This window comes from Vipera ursinii, assembly GCF_947247035.1.
Source record: "Vipera ursinii genome assembly, chromosome: 3".
In the NCBI taxonomy this organism is placed as follows: Eukaryota; Metazoa; Chordata; class Lepidosauria; order Squamata; family Viperidae; genus Vipera; species Vipera ursinii.
This window is the reverse complement of record NC_139516.1, coordinates 189,472,415-189,492,922: the sequence shown is the minus strand read 5'-3', so window position 1 is coordinate 189,492,922 and position 20,508 is coordinate 189,472,415. Positions and strand designations below refer to the sequence as shown.

Genomic DNA, 20,508 nt, shown 5'->3' with positions numbered 1-20,508 from the left:
GCAGTGGAACAACCTGCCTCCAGAAGCTGTGAATGCTCCAACACAAGTTTTTAAGAAGAGACTGTACAGCCATTTGTCTGAAATGGTATAGGGTTTCTTGCCTGAGCAGGGGATTGGACTAGATCAGGTATGTCAAACTGCCGGCCTGCAGGCCAGATGCGTCATGCCGTAACTACACCCACCTCATTGCCAGCAATGGGGAAAAGGTTGCAATATGTCGCACAATGTCATGTGACACTGCGAGTTTGACATGCCTGGACTAGATGACCTCCAAGGTCCCTTCCAACTTTTTATTGTTGTTGTTGTTGTTGTTGTTGTTGTTGTTATTATTATTATTATTATTATTATTATTATTATTATTATTATTATTATTATTATTATTGCATTATGCAAAGACCTACACCTCTGGAGAAAGGTTTAATACTGGAAAAGGTGGAAGGAAAGAGAAGAAGAAGATGTCCAACAGCAGGAAAATGGATGGGTTAATTTCCAGATGTGCGTTTTAGGGCATTTTGCAAAGGCCTGAACCTTAATTTTATTGTTCTGCTTTTCTAGTGTTTCTGCATTACAGTATTTGGCCTATGGTCTTTTTGTGTCAGTATGAGTCTCAGAGAGCAGAACTACATAATAGCTATAACTAGATAGTTGTTATATTCTTCTCTGCCAATTTGGAAAAGATGAAGGTAAAAGGTTATTCATCTTGGCAATTATAGGATTGATATAATAATTATGATATCAGACTGCATCCCTGCTGAACTTCTCTGTTAATAGGGATCTTCTTACGGCCTTGGAAGTTGGACCTGACCTTTATAGTTGTCATATAATTTATAGATACACAGAAGAAGCTTTCAGTCTATGGCCAATTTGGCAATGACAGGGCAGTAGTTAGCTGGAGGATTCTGATTACCTTTCTTGCAAATAGGAACTATTAGAACAAGGACTCAATTTTTGGGAATGCTTGCTGTCTGATCAATGTATGTAAACAGGAAGGTTAATACTGGAATCCCTCTGAATAATAGTTCTGAACTTTTATCTTAATCCACTGCAATTAGTCTGAAACCTTTTTAATACTTCCTGCTGTGAGTTATTTAAGTTTTATTTAAGGAAACATTTCATGGAAGAATTGTATATTTAGAGACTAGTTCAGCTCACTCTAAGTCCATTTAATAATAAAAAGATGATATTTAGCATTTATTCAGCTTTTTTTGACTGTCCAAAACACTAAGGATAGGATATAAGGAAGAAAAAATCTCTATTAATGTTGACCTTCAACTGCACAGGTTGTGTGACCAATGTTACCTCCACAATATTGTTATATTATTTTTCCCAAGAAATGGAGACCCTGATACTGATGACTTCAAGCCACATAGCATAATAAAGTATTATTTATAATGAATAGTACTCTTTATTAATCTTCCTGTAAGCTAATTAACATTAGCAGCTGTTAAAGGCCATATATTTAAGGTACCATGAACACTAATAATTTGGATTTATCTTAGCATTTTTCCAAACTAGCAAGAGTATATGTTCAATTTTATTAAATGTTAGGATGAAATGTCATTAAAGTGGTGGTGCTGATAGCAGTTTGCTGCTGTTGAAAGAACAGCTGGTTCAAACAGACTCTATGAAAGAAACAGAGGACAAGACAGATTAATCAAACTGCATCAGATGGAGAATATTGTTATCCTTTCTTAATAAAATACTGATAGTAACTAACAGGTTAACATAGCATTGTGTGTCTCTGTGGGGTTTTTTTTCATAAAAATAACTCTGAAGTTGGAGATTACTACTAGTGTGGGTAGGTAGTTATAAGCCTATAAAAACCTGATTGTTGTCTATTGACTATGCCTACATTCTACTAAACCAATCAAACCTTGACTATATTATAAATACAAATATATGCCAGCAGCTGGGGAGAAATAATTTACAACAACTTTCCATGGTATTTTTGAGCTATTTTGAAAAGCATAAGCAATGATGAAATAAAATAGCTTTTATATAAATACTGTTCTTGTCTATGTAAAGGTAAGCTCCTTTACATAGCACTGTTTGGAATAATTATCCTAAAATTCTTTAGCTCTTTGTGTTTTTCATTGTCTACGTTTCATATCTAAAGCTTTCAATAGGGTTTTGTTTTATTGCTTTGGAATGGAACTATACACGTTTATTGTATGTGTGCTGATTGAACAAAGTTACATTTCCAAAATAATTTGGTTGCCATCTTTAGATTTTAATAACTTTTAGGAAAAGTAGGTTTCCTAGAAGAACATCATTATGACTATAAGGAAGTTATTTTGCTTTTAAAGTTATTTGAGGAGCCATCAACACTCTAGTCATTTTCTGTTGTAATTAATATGAGTTGTAAGTGATTAAGAATTTGTGCTTATCAGTTACATAGAAGTCTATTAAAATCTTAATAATTATGAAAAACTATTGAAGATTCATTGTTTCAAAAAGACAACTATTCCTTAAACATACTAAAGCTGCCTTAAAAGATGTCTGAGCACATAATGAAAATTGTTCTTGTATATCTTGGCAGTTTGTTAAAACCTGCTAACTTTTAAAGCTAGCTGTTGTTTTGATAGATTACACTCAAGGTCACCTTCTTGTTTAAATGAGGTTTTGTTTGGTGTAATTAAACCATGCCAGGTGTATTGGAAACAGAAGGTTTGAATAATTCAGAGTAAATGAGAACAAAATACAAGGCCATTATTTGTCTCTAGTGAGCTTCCAAGTGAATGTTGTGTATAGAACTATTTATAATACATTTTACATGGTCAAGGATTGCTTGAAGTTGCTGCTTGCGGCATTTAAATTAAATCACTCACAGATTTTTACATACCAATTACAACTATGTTCTTACATCTTTTCCTAAACTTTAACTGCATAACATTTAGTATCTAGTCATGAAAGTAAGTGAATATAAGTTATAATTATAGTGGTTTTGATTAAGAGGTGCTATTATACTGCAATTCAACATACTTTAATATATGTCTGCTTTCAGTGGTGATATCCCATGTACTAGGCAACTTTGAAAAGTTATTTCATTCATGTTAATATGAGTGAATTACTTTAAATGGTACTGTAATAAAGGAACAAGGTGCAAGTCCAATTTGACCACCAGAAATTAACGTTAAATCTATCTTTTTTCAGGGGAATGCTCTAGGAAGTATATATAAAGTATGCTAATAACCTTCATATCCTCTCTTAAATTTTAAATTCAGAAAAATGTGTGCTAACTGAACTTACTTAAAAATATTCAAATTAAAAATATTTGCAATTAGGAGGTTAAGTTTGCATAAAAATAACTTAGCGATTATTCCTTAGTTTTTAAAATTATTGTTACATGCTAGAAAAAACGTTACATATTTACAGATTAAGATGACTTGGTTTGTTTAGTTTAATTATAAGTCAAATTAACATTCTAACTTGGATATCAGCCAATTTGAGACCGTAGCATGTTTTCTGAAATAATCTTTTGTAATGAGGGGGTCTAAGTAAAAAACAAAAACTTCGTGATTTTTGATGAAAAACAATACTAAAAGTTTCATAATAGGATTGTAACACCTAGAGTAAGTATGCTCCAGGTCCCCTCTATTAAATAAAAACCTTAAGAACAAATGCATATAAAGCCAGAATTTAAAAGATAATAGCAGACAGCAAATGCCACTTCTGCAAAGAAGCTGAAGAAACAATGGACTTTTAAATTATCTGTTGCAAGAAGATCACACAGTTGGAATATAAACAATGGTATGCCAAAGTAGCAACAGTGGTGTTTTTGTAATATCTGCAAAAAATGCCATTGCTTGCAAGCAAGAACTGGTGGGACCACAAAATTGACAAAGTAATAGAAAATGAAGAAGCTAAAGAGCTCTGGGTCTTCTAAAGTAGAAGACTTTAGAAGTCTTCAAGTAGACAAGCACCTGCTACATAACACTCAGATTTAGCAACAGTATCTGGAGATAGTAGAAGAGAAGAGAAAGAACTGGACAAAATCGCAAAATAAAAGAACTGCAAATAGAAATAGAACAACTGTGACAAAAGAAATCAAGGATAGTAACAATAATAATAGGAGATATTTTATTTTTATTTTTATTCCATTTATATCCCGCCCTTCTCCGAAGACTCAGGGCGGCTTACAAGCTTAGCAGTAGCCTTCATTCTATGTATATGCCTGCTTGTTAGGGCTTTCACACACACCCCAAGCGGCATTATTACAAAGTCAGCTTAATTGCCCCCAACAATCTGGGTCCTCATTTTACCTACCTCGGAAGGATGGAAGGCTGAGTCAACCTTGAGCCTGGTGGGATGCGAACCTGCACTAATTGCAGGCAGCTGGTGTTACTTAAGGAGGCATTAGCCCACTGCTATATGAGTGCAATACCAAAATATCTGGAGCACCATTTCGATGGGGCGCTACATGTGCCAAGGGCCCTGCCTCCTGGCTATATTGTTAATCGGCCAGGTATCTTGCTTTTGTATGTACTTCAAATTAGATGTTTTAATGTTTTTTTTATTTTAATGCTTTTTTACTTTTATTGCTTTTATTGTTTTAAATTGTTTTTTAAACTTTAAGTATATGTTTTGAATTGTGAGTCATTTGTTGAGGTTGCCAGATCTAGAAATCGAATGAATGAATGAATGAAAATGAATGAATGAATAATTGGCATTGACAAAATCACCATCAGCCATTTGCAAAAGGCAGCTTTACTAGAAACAGCTTACATTGTACAACAATACCTTTAACACCATCAAGCAATATCTACCTATCCCAGGTCCATGGAAAAGACTCGCTAGGTGGATAAAAATGCCAAATTCAAAACATCTGCAAAATTATCATGTGCCAATAATGAAAATTTGTTGGAAACATAGAGTTGAAAAGGTAATAAAAATGAGCAGGTTAAAATATTGTGGGATTTCTGAATACAAACTGATAAAACTTTGGCTCATAATGTACCAGATTTAACTGCTTGAAAAGAAGAAAGTGTGGAAATTGATGTTGGCAATACCAGGAAATACAGAAGATGAAGAATTGGAGAGGATCATGAAGTATGAAGTTTTAAAAACATAAGTTGAAGGACTATGGCATAAACTAACTGGTGGTCCCCATGATTATCAACACAGTGGGTGCCATACCAAAAAATCTTGGACAGCACTCAGAAAATCTGCACATTGACAAAATTTCTATGTGTCAATTACAAATCTCCTTGGATTTGCTGATACATTATAACATCTTAGGTTCTTTGGAACAAGTTGATGTGTATGAAGGCCAAAATCAGCTAAAGAACTGCCAGTTGTGATTTCACAGTTTTGTGTACTTAATAAAATAATGCATTATTTAAAGCCAAAGGGCCCAGCTCATTCATTTAAAATAATGCAATAACATTTTCCATTGGGATTATATAGTACAAAAGCACACTTGCATGAAGAATGAGAGACTGATAGGGATGCTTTGATCTCTAGTGAAATCTTAGGTATTCTGGTGGAAATAAATATCCTACCTTTCCTTTGAAAGCGATTGAAAGTGCACCAGTGCACTGGTGCAGTGATTACAATGCGGTATTGCAGGCTAATTCTGCTGACTGCTGATTGTCAGCAGCAGTTTAGCAGTTCAAGTCTCACTGGCTCAAGGTTGACTCAGCCTTCCATCCTTCCAAGGTCAGTAAAATGGGAACCCAGATTGTTGGGGGCAACACACTGACTCTGTAAACCGCTTAGAGTGGGCTATAAAGCACTGTGAAGCAGTATATAGGTCTTAAGTACGATTGCTAAGGGCTATTAGGAAGTTCTTTGGATTTCATATACCTCCTTGCTATTCATTGAAGTAGCCTGACTTGCAGACTTCTGTACTAAAAAGAACCAGATCATTGAAGTTAATGCAACTCTACCTTTTCTCTTCTGAGACTTTACAAAAAGTATTTGTTTTAATGTGATATACTTCCTTACAAAGATAGTCTTTTGAGTTTATGGAGTTTTCTTTTTATCGATCACTTGGCATGAACAATTAAAAATGGAAATAATTATTAAATGGTAAGACACTATGTATATCCAGTAGCACTTTATTCAGATTTCATTAACATATATATTAATAGTAGAAATAATTTTAAATGCATTATTTATTGAACTGAGGCTTTTAATGTCTGTTAAGGCATTTTTACCTTAATGTATTTTTATAATATGACTTAAATTTAGGAAGGAGAGTTGGAATAAGTCATTGTCAAAAATCACAAGAGACATTTCATTTTGTATAGAGTGATAATATATTTTGTGTAACTCCTTTTTTATGTGGAAAACATTTATACTGCCTGAAAACTTTCCTGTTTGTAGTCATGGCAGTTTGGGAGTTTTATTGTGTGACCGTGAAAATGTTTTTTAAAATATAGAAATAAGATGCAGCGTAAAGCATAACATCTTCAGAACTTTGGCTGTGTTATTAACTGAGGGTAATATTGTATTGCTACAGATGTTATGCTACCAATGTTTGAGCTGTGGAATTTTTTTTTCTAATGAAAGCAAGAACTGTGGTTTCTGTGTGTGCTATTAATCCTGCTTTGAAGTGTTTTTTCCTTGCTTTTCTTTCTCAAAGCTCTAGCATTAATATTTTTCTAATTCTGAAAAAGCATGTGCATTTGCATAAATTGATAATCTGTGACCAAATAAAGTAATACAGTGGGCTTGAAGAAAATTTATTTATTTTTCTGGAGCACCTCATTCTGAAGTGGCTTTTTCTGATGTTATCATCATTCAGGTCAAATAAACAAAAACTCAACCTCATAGGCAAATTTCATATTTTGTAACTTCCGATTAATGCTTTGTTAATGTGACATTATTAATATTCTTATTATTAAGAATCTTATTAACTTTTAAGTTTATGTGCTGCTTTTAAAGTAACGTTAATGCTGCACACCCAAATACATGCATACACATGCATTTTGTTCATTTTTGCCTATGAATTAGGCTGTGTTTACTAACTTCTGATTACTTGTTTATAACTCAGTATGTAGCTCAGATTTAGACAGAGAAATCCCTATCAATTTTTTGCCAAGCTTTTGAGGAAATAGTTGATATGATTAATGCTCTTATGATTGTACTGCATGAAATCAATTTTGTTCATTTTGTATTGGGCAAGCGTGACTGCTTGTTATGGCCTATTTTGGAGAGACTATGCACATTTTTTAAAATCCAAAATGATATATTCAGCATTGCCATGGATTTTCCTGGCAACATTCATTGCATTGATGTTTGTAATTTATAAACAAAAATTAGCATGTTTTGCTAAGAGAATTTCATGCTATTCAAAGGTCAGAAGATAATTTTTACAGGATTTGAATAGAGAGTTAATTTTCATCTAACTTTTCAACTTGAAAGAAGCCTGAAAGTGACAGATGGATTAATAGTTTACAATTAGTTTATTATGACTTCTGTGTCCTGATGTTATGCCTCTTTTTGAAAAGTATTGTCAGAGGATGAGAAAGAAATGCAGAGAACAGAGAAACTCGGGAAGCATAGGTCCAGATCTGGAGAATCATGAGAAAGATTGACTAAGAAGGAAAGGTAGAAGGCGCTCCAAGTGCTAGTAACCTGCATATCTGCAGGTTTGGGCCCAAAGATACAGGGCATGTCTAAAGATTAAGTTCTCTTTAGAAGTAAGAGCTTATTTCAGAATTAGAGTCCTACTCAGGAAAAGTTTTTATACTATGATAGTTGACAAAACAAGGCATAGGATCTTGGCTTTCTAAGCCTTCAGTGTTGGAAATAAGGCTTCACAATTGTTTTCTACACTTGAATTTTGTAATTAGTGCTTTTATTTGTATACTGCATAGACATTCTACATAGCATTCCATACACACACACACACACACACACACAAACAGATACACACACACACACACACACACACACATGCACACATATACACAATAATCCATTGATGTAGGCTGGGATTTTCCTGAGGAAAAATAGGTAGTCTAGACTAAACTAAACTAAGCTAAGCCAGAGTTGCTTTATCAGTAAGATAGGCAGCATATAAATTTAACAAATAATATAAACTTGATGACCTAACTGCTAGAATACTTCTGACTCTTCTCAATTTCTTTCTTGTCTATTATATTCTTTGAATCAAATTCTGCCATTTATGTTCCCAGGCACATTAACAAACAAATTTTGCCTTCACTCTTTCTACTTTCCCTTTTTATAGGGAAACAATAACAGCATTCTTCCAATTATCATACGTAGATGCACATAATGTCGTTGCACAGCCATTTCGTATCAATTTTTAAAATAATTTCTCTGTTACTCCATCCTGCAACTTTACCATTTTTCCACATTCTTATAGCATTATAAACTCATTTTTCCATCTTTTTTCATGTATACAGTAGCAATAATTATAGCATTCATTTTAATTCTGCTTTTCAAAGTGCCCATATAAATCTCTAAACTTCTTCTACCACAGTCTTACTACAGGGTACTAACAATATGATATAGCTAAGCCAACATTTTATTATTTTATTATTTTATTTTATTTTATTTTATTTTATTTTATTTTATTTATTTTATTTTATTTTATTATTTTATTTTATTTTATTTTATTTTATTTTATTTTATTTTATTTTATTTTATTTTATTTTATTTTATTTATTTTTTTATTTTATTTTATTATTTTTCTGAACCATGCATCTACCTTAGAGGGATCTGGGGAATGTACAGTAAAATGTTAAAATAAAGAAGTTAAATATAAAAGTTAAAAATTGGAAGGAGGCAAGAGTGATTAAATACTATTAAAATTAGTTAAAAGGTGAAGGGAGAGCTTTCAGAGGATTAACCAGCCCTATGACTGCATGCTTCTCTGAGCCTCAGAACCATGTGTTAATTCTTTTTGGGAAGGCCAGGAGAGTGGGGGGTCTATTTCATCTCCAGGGGAAGTAGATTTCATAGGGTGGGGGGCAATAGAAGAGAATGCTGTATTTCTAAACCCTGCTGGTCAGAGTTCTTGAACTGACATGATCTGCAATATACCTTCCCTGCCTGACCCGGTGAGATGGGATGATGTAATGGGACAAAGATGCTTCTGTAGATAGCCTGGCCCATGCCATGTAGGGCTTAAAAGTCACAACCAACATCTTGAACTGGACCAAGAAGCAAACTGGCACCCAATGTAGTTCACCAGAACAGAGGCATTGCATGCACCTTTCTTTGAACACCTAAAATTTCCCCTGCGGCCACATTTTGAACCAGCTGAAGCTGCTGGATATTTTTCAAGTGTAGCCTTGTATAAAGTGCATTGCAATAGTCCAAATGGGACTTAATCCAATCAAAATATTATGGCATGACTCACAGTGAGCAATTCATACAAGACAGCCCCATAACAACAACGAGTTGAGAGATACCATAAAGAGGAATAGGCTAAAGTACCTCTATACTGATATACAGGTTTCATCAAAAGGTACAGTACAGGAAACATTTGGCTGAAATCAAAGCTGCTAAAGTAGGTGATACCAATTTCCAGTGTTACCTTTTCCAGCAATGATTGTGAGTCTTGGCTCAGTATGTTCAATACAGCTACGGCATAGTTTTTGAATTGTTTAATTTCTTTATTATTAGGACTTAGATGAAGTTCCTATCACATAGTAAGTCACAGTGTTGTAGGAATATGAATACCTGTAATAAGTTCACAAAATATCTTTTTACTGTAGTATGAATCAAGTTATTGTGTTCATCTTGTTAAAAGACTGCTGATCTTTGATATAAGCAGATAATCAACAAATGGTTCTAATTGGATCATTAACCTTGGCTACCAGCAACTTTTTCAATTAAGAAATCCAGCGTATAATATAACGTGACAATTTTTACTATTGTCACTAATGCTGAGTTTATGATAATAGATACAGTATATTTTAGAACTCCAGTCACCCATTTTTCCTTTACTAAATTCACACACACAAACTCACACGAATATTATATAATTATACCTAAATATGATTCAAAATTGTATATGCATATTTTATCTAATCATCATAGCAAAATGTTAATTTTGTCCTTGACATATTACTGTCCAACTACATTTATTTTTATTTCTAGAAAGATTAATGCATTAAAGGTGTTTAGCTTGTGGGTAAGGATGTAATGTTATCCTGCCTGCATTACTCATATGCTTTTTTTAAAAAAAAAACACCAATCTGGCTGCAGGTTATTTTTTTAAAGGTCATTGGAAAGGTGAATAGCAGAGATTAAATGATATCATTTTTATGTTTACCTTTATTATACTGTGCAGAAGTAGGGCAACCTGGAAAAATTACTTCATTTGGATTTCCTCATAACTTCCTAAGTCACTTGTTGGTTCATTCAGCTGGAGGGAATTACACAGAGCCATTCTGAACTTGACAATTGCTGTACTGTGCCGAGTGCCTTTATCATGCTGAAACAAAGGCAATATTATTAAAGAGAAAAGTATGCTGTTGAATTTATAAAAGAAGGTAAACAAATGTATCAAAAAGTTTAATTCTTGTCTTGCTTTTCAGCTGTAAAAACCATACTATAATTACAGATTCTTCAGCAATGTGGTTGAATAGGTCCTGATTTATGCTAGTGAAAGCAAGCTTTGGGATCAAATGAAATTATTTCCTGTTGAATAATAAAATACTGTATCATTTATCCAGAGTTGGGGTGGGGACTTTTGTTGCCATAGTTTTGTCAAATGCCAAACTGCTTGTACTTTATTGTGATTATTTAATCCTTCTTGAAACTCATTAGTTGTGTTTCTGTTAATTTTTGAAGCAAATGTGTTTTCTAAATATGCCATTAAGAATGTTACCTGTAACCTTATGAGAAAGATGACTTGAGCGTTTACCAGGATAAAATTATTTTAGTCTGATGCAAACTAGGATCAACAGTGAAAGGAGAAGTGTAATAAAATGTTACTGTGATTGGCTCAGATCCATTACATTTAAAAGTAATTGGCATATAATTTGCTTGGAATTAATTTCTTGTGGCAGATTTTCATAGTACAGTGTAATACACAACTTTCTATGTGTTGCAAACCATCCATACTTGTTTGCAGAAAAATGAAGGCAATACAACACACACACATACACAATAGCCCATTAGCAAAGGTAACTAAGAGAGGCACTATTCAACAATTTGAAAACAGTACCACTGGCTTAGAGAGTAGGAGTAAATATGGCACCTGTGAATTGAAGTGAAGTGAGAAGGGGAAAAAGACGGATGGTATAATATGAAACATTAATCCTATTCCAGATTCACATTGCAGAGAGGAAAATTCAGCTAGGCAATCTCTACTCTCAAGCAGGGCTGTATCCTGCCTCCAAGCCCAGCCTCACTTCATTTCCTCTTAAGCCAGGTTTGTGCTTTTAAGGGCTAAGCAGCAGAATCTGGAAGCATGATTCTGCTGCTGTGTCCTCTACTAAGGCAGAACACGTCAGTGGAGTGAGCTTACCCGAATGACAATTACCGAGACTCTGGCTAATGAACCTACAAGTTTGAGTTGCCTGCACTTTCTGATTTGAAGTATCTCATCAATGCACTTGTGACTGCCTTTGACAACCAATATCAGAGGATGGAGTTTTGAATAAGCTTTGGGCCTCTCTTATCTTAAGTGCCATTTGTTAAGGAATTTGTTGTGCAGAGGTCTCCTTGTGCTACCAAAGAGTTGCACAGACAAGGAAGGGTACTGAGAGCAGTAAGAGTCACACACAGGAGTACACTGAGTTGTAAAAGCAAAAAGTATTTTACTTTGAGGTGGTGTAAAAACAAAAATGCACAGTCAAAAATAAACAGTCCAGGTCATAAACAATAGCAACAGTCCAAGGAGTAATTCAAACTACAAAGTCTTCTTACCGGTCCAGAGGTCAATACACAGTTCAGGTTTACAACAGTAGTAAACCAACAGCAGAGCAAAAACTAACAGTAGAGATCAGTGAATTCAGAGAGAGAGAGAGAAGCTAAGTTCCTAGCTTCCTCTTATGGCCATGAGAACACTTACACACCCATTGGCCAATTAACTTCTTAAAGTCATAACATTATGGTTAATATATTTTCAACCCAACATTGTAGGCTAGCACCATATGCCTAACACCATTCCTTGACATTACTCAACTCCTAAACTGGTGCAGATCTGATCCACCTGCAGGACTAGATCCTGTTCTCCATCTCTGCTATGCCTGATGGTTTTGTAACCTATGCCATCTGATCTTTTTAACAGGAGATACCCAGAATTGTAACAAGATTTTTCTCTATGCCACTCCTATGTTGTTAACAGAATAATGGAATAACAGAGTTGGAAGGGACCTTAGATGTATCCTTAAACAATAGGACATGATTAGTCTGTAGGAAATTATGATTCTTGATAACTGCTTTTTAAATTAATTAAAAACAATAGGTTCATTTTAAAAAGATTCTAGAGCTGTATGTGATGGATTAATATTTTCACTTTGAATGGTAATACATTTTTTTCAGATTTTCCTTTCTATAGCCTCTAGATATCAAAATAGAAATAATTGGTACCTGCGCCTCCTTGTCTTTAATATACATTTTAATTTGTATATGTGTATGGATTTCAGACATAAACGCAATCCCCACATGTGGTGAGATTGAGAGTGGTTTTTAATCACATACTTCACAGTTCTCCAAAGAGGAATTAAAAGAGGAATCAGTATTGAGCTTGTTAGCATGTAATTTATTATAGAAGCATCTGGGATTTAAATAAACATGGAACTTCAATTTTAATGTCTATAAATAAGTGGAAGATTTATAACTCTGATAGTCACACATGTAATACTTTCCTTGAGAATGATTCTATAATCAAAGTAAATATCTGTTATGAACAGATGAAGAAAATATATAAATTGAATACAATATATAGCAAATAGCAGAGACATCACCCTGTCAACAAAAGTGCGTATAGTCAAGGCTATAGTCTTCCCAGTTGCAATGTATGGCAGTGAAAGTTGGACCATAAAAAAGGCTGAGCGCCAAAGAATTGAGGCCTTTGAACTATGGTGCTGGAGAAGACTCCTGCAAGTCCCTTGGACTGCAAGGCAATCAAACCGGTCAGTCCTAGAGATCAACCCTGACTGCTCTTTAGAAGGCCAGATCCTGAAGCTAAAACTCAAATACTTTGGCCACCTAATGAGAAGGAAGGACTCACTGGAGAAGAGCCTAATGCTGGGAAATATTGAGGGCAAGAGAAGAAGGGGACGACAGAGAATGAGGTGGCTGGATGGAGTCACTGAAGCAGTAGGCGTGAGCTTAAATGGACTCCAGAAGATGGTAGAGGACAGGAAGGCCTGGAGGAACATTGTCCATGGGGTTGCAGCTAACAACAACAACAACAATATAGCAAATACCAAAGCTAATGCATCAATAACATACATAGTCATCAGTAAAACTAGGATGATATTGAATTTCATTGTTCATATTATTTTAATGAAAGTTAATTTAAAAAGCAGGTATCGAGACTCATACGAACAACAAAGGTCATATTGAACTTCATTATCATTATATATATGGCAATATAGAAAATGAATAGCAGGTTGTACAAAAATTAGTTTTTGTACCTTTGAGCCAGTCTTAAGAAGATGACTATTGTAATGAAATCTACAGGTGCAAGCTTAGACAAAAGCATAGAACAACAAACTTGAATGATAAAATAGGTTATGAGGGGCAACTCTCTTGTGAAACTATAAGAAACACAATGTGCCCAGATAGACTGAAGTAGGGCAAGGGGCGGGGTTCTTTTGTCTACTATGGCATTCACCAGAAGATGCTAGTTAGTACATTCTGTCCCAAACCCCGTTCTCATAGCATTCATTGCTTTTATTTTTTGTCTATTTTGTTTGAAATCCAATGATATTGGTTACATGATTCATATTCTCCCATCATCCATATTGCTGGGTAGTTTGTAGAGGAGTAATTTGGTTTTTCTCTAGGATTAAATAGCCCTATAGTTGTTAATAAGAGTCATGCACATTGCATTTTCTTCCTCATGATACATTCTTCATGATACATTCCTACTGACAGCTTAAGTGGTGCCAGTACTTTACCTTTGGGATGCCTAGATTAAATAAAAACATGAATTGAAATACAAAAATCTGTTACAGCTTGCTTTGTACTTTAGTATTTAGTATTCTCTGACACTCAACTATATTTCTTGATTTTGCGTATCTTATTTTAAAAATTTCTACTCTATGACTTGCTTTTGCTCGAAGTGTTTTTGAGGATCTTTGAGAACCTCTTTATTCATCTTTTGGAAATGCACTTGGAATTGTGTTTCATTTTGTTCTATTATTTCATAGACAACTGGCTTTATTTTTGTCACAACCAGAAATACCATGTTACATCAATTTATAGCGCTGCTATGTTTAGACTGGTAGAAGATGCTCAGTTGATGAATAAACTGTACTTTATAATCTGTGGAATTAAAATAATAGGGAGCATGTGAATCCAAGAGAAATGGCTTAAACTTGACTTTGGCTTCAGTTCGTTATTGTTATCATTTCAGCGTTAGTGGAGTTTTTAAAGCAAATAGTTAGGCAAAAAACTTAATCAATTTCCACATTTTGGTGGTACAATCCGTTGTAGAACAGGGATTGAAAGACAACCTTTGATTTAAAATTCAGTTGCTTTGCCATATGCATTTAAAGACACGATAAAACTACTCAAACTGACATGCATATTGCTTATTATTGCATCACTATTTGGTTTCATTAATCAATACTGAACTAAACATTTATGATGATGATGATGATGATGATGATGGAAGGGACCTTGGAGGTCATCTAGTCCTACCTCCTCCTCAGGCAGGAAACCCTATACCATTGAATTTCATTGAATTTCATTGAATACCATTTCAGATAAATGGCTGCCCAGTCTTTTCTTAAAAACTTCCAGTGTTGGAGCATTCACAGCTTCTGGAGGCATGTTGTTCCACTGATTAATTGTTCTAACTGTGAGGAAATTTCTCCTTAGTTCTAGGTTGCTTCTCTCTTTGGTTAGTTTCCATTTGGACCTTCTCCATTAGAAAAATGGTTTGAGATTATTTGGGGAGATTGGTGATACAAAAATTCTCTTATGATTGTTTTATGTTTGATAATTTACTCACCCACTTGTAACCAGATAAAATACATGGATGCAAATGAACTCATTGAAGTAGAATGTTGTGAGTGGATAGATTGGAGCCTGACCTAATCATGCTTAAGACTAAATCTAAATCCACCTCTTTCAATTTCCCGTAGTTAGTATCACCAAAAATTCTATTAAGAACGCTTCTGCCTTACTTGTCTTTCCTCCCTCAAGCATTGCTTCTTGTTTTAGAGAAGGGGTGTTAAACTGGCGGCCTACGGGCTGGATGCATCATGCGCAGGCCACACCCACTCCGCCTCTGCAAAGGCAGAAAATGTTGTGATATGTCATGATATGTCGCGTGATGCAATCGAGTTTGACAGCCGTGTTTTAGAGGGTTCAAAAGGGAAAGGAATTGCATATAACTAAAATTATAAGAATGAATAGAATAGTAATTTGAAGCAACTAAATACTGGTCAAGAAAACCATTACCAACTGGTAGTAATAGAGGGGCCTTTTATGTTCGTACTCAAACTATATCAACTTCCCTCCATCCCTGGAGAGGAAATCCTTCGGCTGGCAGGAATGAAGTTGGAACCCTCAAGGCTTCAGCACTGTTGTTGTATATCTGCTGAAGAGTTTCCCCTTCCCACCATGCATGAAAGGGAAAATCCTTTGGAGGATTTCTCCTACCTGCGATGCATGGACATTTACAGACTGGATACTTTCTGCACATGCCTTGGGAGAATGAATACCCTACTGACTTTTGTTAACTAGAAAGACAACTAGTAGAATCACCACTGGGTTGACACAATTATTGAGATTACCCATGTGACTCTGGACAGCCGCTCCTTGTTAGTAAACTATGGAAGCTATCATTTTTATATTGGCTTATGACTGGAGTGACTGAGAGTTGGGATTTTTACATCAAGCTCCATGTTGCAAAGCAGCCTTTATAGGCACTGTGCTTGACAAGCCTTATAGCTTAATCATTTTTTGGATTATTTTCCATATTCTTTGTGTATTGGAGAGATTAAGACCATTTGGACTGGCAAGCTTCTACTGTATTGATCAAATGAGTTTCCCTCTCTTTAGAAGATGATCGGATAAATCTGATTTTCAAGATTTAAAAAATATCTCTTTTTTTGGGCTATGCAGCAAAAGAGTGGATAGTATATGGATTTTGGAAAGTTAATAACAGATTAAGGGGCCAGAGGGATTTGGAATTATAGCTTTGAATTATTTAAATAATATTTAAATTATTTCCCATTATTTAAATGGTAAACCAGATATTATTTTTGGTGTTTTTATAAAAAGACCTTGAAGACTGGACATTAGAGCCAAAGGATAAAGAAAACGGAGCAGAAATTTTTAGTGCAAACTTTTGGAAACTTTTCAGTTACGTTTTGGACAGAATGAATGTTCTTACAAAGCTGTAAAACAACGAGTTGCAGTGGATGTTTATGAAATTAATTTGAAGGGGGACTTGAATGTAATACAGATGGGTCTAATGGATGACTTCTTCCACAAGAGATGAACAGATATTAAATCAGGAAATTGATTTGAATAATATTTTTTCTCTGAATGTACAAAAGAGTTCTTCTAAGGTTTGGAAAAACTTTTTTAGATGTGACAAACAGGATAAATTTTAGTTATGAATACAAGAAAAATTGGTTAAAGTTCTGAAGTATTTTCACTTTATAATATGGATGAGCAGCAAATTACCTAAGACCTTTTTTTTAAGGGGTCAAAGAATTAGAAACTAGAAAATATTTATAAGATTGTCTTATTTGATTAGGTTTAAAAGAAGAAAATAGTTATATCTGGTTGCTCTCACTGGATGTAGATTTTGATTTTGTTTTCCTTACCTAAGAGATGAGCTTTGTGGACAAGAGAAATTATACTTTATTTGGAGATGGTAATAAGCTATTAAATAATTTTTTTACCTGCTGGGATGAAGGAGGAAGCTATTTCTTTTTTTCTTTCTCTTTTTTCTTTTCCTTTTTCACACACAGACACACAATCACACTGTTTTGTGGATTGCATTTTTTTGTAGTTTTATTGACTTCTTTACTTGCATAGTTCTTAATAAAATTATTTGGAAAATAAGAGAAGTGCTTTAGTGGCTGGAAAAGCACCCTTTCCAAAGCCAATGTTAATTTGAATGCTCATTAGGTAACTGGTGATTAAAAGAGGACTACTTGTATGTATTAAGGGGAATTACCTTTAGAAGGGGGTTAATTATTTATTTATTTTATTTATATCCCAACTTTATTATTTTTTTGGTAAACATATCCAACACATCTTCCTTCTCCTGTTTTCCCCACAACAGCAACCCTGTAAGGTGGGTTGAGCTAGAGAGAGAGTGACTGGCCTAAAATCAGCCAGTTGGTTTTTATGGCTAAGGCAATTCAATTTTAAACTGTTTTCTAAGCCGGTGCCTTAACCACTAGACCAAACTGGCTATAATAATACTGATTTATCTTCCTTGGTTGTATTTTGGCAAGCAGTGTGAACAATAAACTGAAACACTCATAATGTTTTTTAGCCTCAAGCCTCAGTATTGCAGATTTGAAGTGAAAATAAAATTTCAATTTACATATTTAGTTGAATATTTTATTTTATTCAGTAGACTATAATATGTGAAGAATTTGAAAAGAAGCATATGTACTATATCAAAACACACTGGGCATGATGTCTTTGTAATAATACCATCATAAAAATGTGTTGATTAAGCTTGTAAATTAATGTACTCAATTTTGGTCATAATTCAGTTTTAAATTAATAATCTGATTTCTATTTAACTTGTTCTTGTCTACAGAAATTAGCATTTACTTCCTTTGAGGCAGGGTTTCTCCCCCCCCCTCTCATTTTTAAGCCAAAAATTGGTTGAGACTGAAATATCTATGGCAGAGGTCCTCAACCTTTTGGGCACCAGAGACCGGTTCCATGGAGAGAGGTTTTTCCGTGGACTGGAGAGTGCGTGGTTTTGTGTGCTGCCTGCATCCCACGGGTGGGGCTTTGCTTGTTTGTGCGGACCAGTTGCTGGCATGCCACAGACCGGTACTGATTCCTGGACCAGGGGTTGGGGACCCCTGATCTATGGGATCTTCAGTTTAGCTACATTGTTAATTCAGGTGTACACTGAACTATTCTGACACTGGGGATTCATCAGTCGATTACCTCCACTTTGTCTCTTTCACATATTTTCCAAAATTCAATCAGAACAATACATAAAAATAGATCGAGCACTTGGGGAAATGAGCCCCTTATACTGTGATGCAGAATTTTCTTAGCAAAATCACTATTAGTAGAGAGGGCAGATGCTGAACGAGCAAATGGAATGAGGAGGGCTCTTGATATCAGAAGATATCACCTGTTCATTCAAGGTAAAATGATCCCTGTGCTGCTTACCAAAGATGTGCACAGTGCAGTCAAATAAGCTCATTTCAGCTATCACTCCTCTTCCTAAAAATACTTGTGCAGGAGAAAATTTAAATTTATCAATAGGACTACAGTAGCCCATGCTAAAAGATATAGTGTATAATTTTGGGGTGGACTCACCAGCAAGGTTTCCTTAAAAAAATTAATGTCTTGATTAGATATGGGGACCAAAAAAGACCATAAACTGTGGTCAAATATATGCTAACTCTAAAAGAAACAACAACAAAGTGTAGTCGGTTTCATTGCAGGCAATAAACGAGACGAAGGTTCCAAACAGTAACATGCTTTATTGCAGTCAAGCAGAACAGAACTGAAACAGTGACTGCTTCACAGCTATTTATACGGTTGGCCACTAGGAGGCGGCCAATAGATTTGAAGGAAGCCATTCCCGCCCCAAATCTACCAATGGTAGTCCTGGAGACAACAAGTCTGGCTTAGTAGCTGTTACACATACACATCAATGAGCAACCATTAATGCAGCATTTAAACAGAAACGTGAATCATTACAAGCAAAAAAACCCAATACGTTACATAATCCATGAAAATTTGTACGTAAAAAGAATCATGTAGGTGAGATAGATGGTGTATAAATTTGATAAGTAAATAATTGGCTGATCCTTAAGCTATGTATTTGTTTACTAATACTCTGTCTCTTTGATATGAGTTCACTATTGTGTAAAAGCTTATGAAAATATCTGTTGCTAAATGAGACCACTAATGCTATAAATAAGCAGCTTTTGGCTGCAGGTTGTGGACCTCAAATAAATAAACTGGCTAGCTTTTAGCATACTTGTTCTTATTTCAGGCACAGCTTTCAAAAAAAATGAGCTCCTTGATGGACTAAACCTCATAAAATAAAACCATATTCTTGCAGGCTGTAGTGGAATGAATTAGAATGGCAATGTGGAATAGAAGAAACAGTGTCTGTTATTTGAATCCATTAACAACTCAAAACAATCTGTGGCATGCACTAGTTAAATCTTAGAAAGTGCTACAGGCAAACCACCATTGCAATTACCATAGAAAATTGTTGTTAGTCGTTATGTTGATAGTTCATATTGTAGGAATTACTAGCAGATGGAAAAACAGATGACTCAAAAATACAGTATTAGCAATCCATATTCTTTTAATCAAAAAACTCTAATAAGGATTACGGCATCTGCTAGATTTATTTAAATAGTTGCTAGGAAGAACTTGTTTTTGAAATAAACAACTTCTTTCAAATTTATACCACGTTTCTTGAGTAAATATCTGTTTTATTTACAATTTTAAATAATTGCACTCATGATGGAATCATTAGGTTGGAAGGGTCATTGGTCTTCTTCTGGTCCAATCCAGACAGAAATCTTCGTACCATCCCAGACAAATAGCTCTCCAGTCTTTGCTTGAATACTTCCAGTGATAGAGCATCCACAACTCCAGGAGAGTTGGGGTTTGTTCTTATTTTGAGTTTGAATCTCTCTCTCTTTCTCTTCTTTAAGCTAAAGGTATTTCCTTTAATCATTCTTAATAGGATTTAGCCTTCACACACACACACATCCCAATTTTCATCATTCTTCCTGTACTTTGGTAGCTAGAAGTGGACACAGTATCTCAGATATTTTCTGAGTGTCTTGATATTGTACTCAGTGGATACAGCCCAAGATTGCATTTGCTCTTTTGGCAGCTGCAGCACACTGCTGGCTCATGGTGGATTTACGAGACTACCCAGGTTTTATCCCAAGTATCCATAAATCTGGATTTTCCTACCTAAGTGCAAAACTAATTTCTTACCATGAGGGAGGTCTGATAGATTCCTTTTATATAATTCACACTATATATCATGATCTAATATGTTATTAATTAATTTTGTTGAAATGGCTTCTGGGTATCTCTGAACAGAAATCTGCCAGTGCTATTTAAGTAATTATTTATTAGACTACATACTCAGGAACCAAGTTACATCAGTGACCCAGAATGTGATCATTAACAGTTCCATTATATATTAAG

At 34.7% G+C, this 20,508-nt stretch overlaps 1 protein-coding gene across 2 annotated transcripts in view; it reads left to right on the top strand.

Annotated features, from left to right (window-relative positions):
• The window catches only part of STK3 (serine/threonine kinase 3), a 118,388-nt gene that overhangs the window by 87,643 nt on the left and 10,237 nt on the right, over nucleotides 1-20,508 (top strand). Inside the window, exon 11 of one of the 2 annotated variants that reach the window (XM_083358954.1) lies at nucleotides 10,271-10,893. The exons of the other annotated variant lie outside the window; for it this stretch is intronic. Within the exon in view, the coding sequence (XP_083215080.1) occupies nucleotides 10,271-10,276 (6 nt within the window). The 3' untranslated portion in view covers nucleotides 10,277-10,893. Of the gene's footprint in view, nucleotides 1-10,270; nucleotides 10,894-20,508 lie in introns of those variants that run through there. 2 annotated transcript variants of the gene reach the window in all.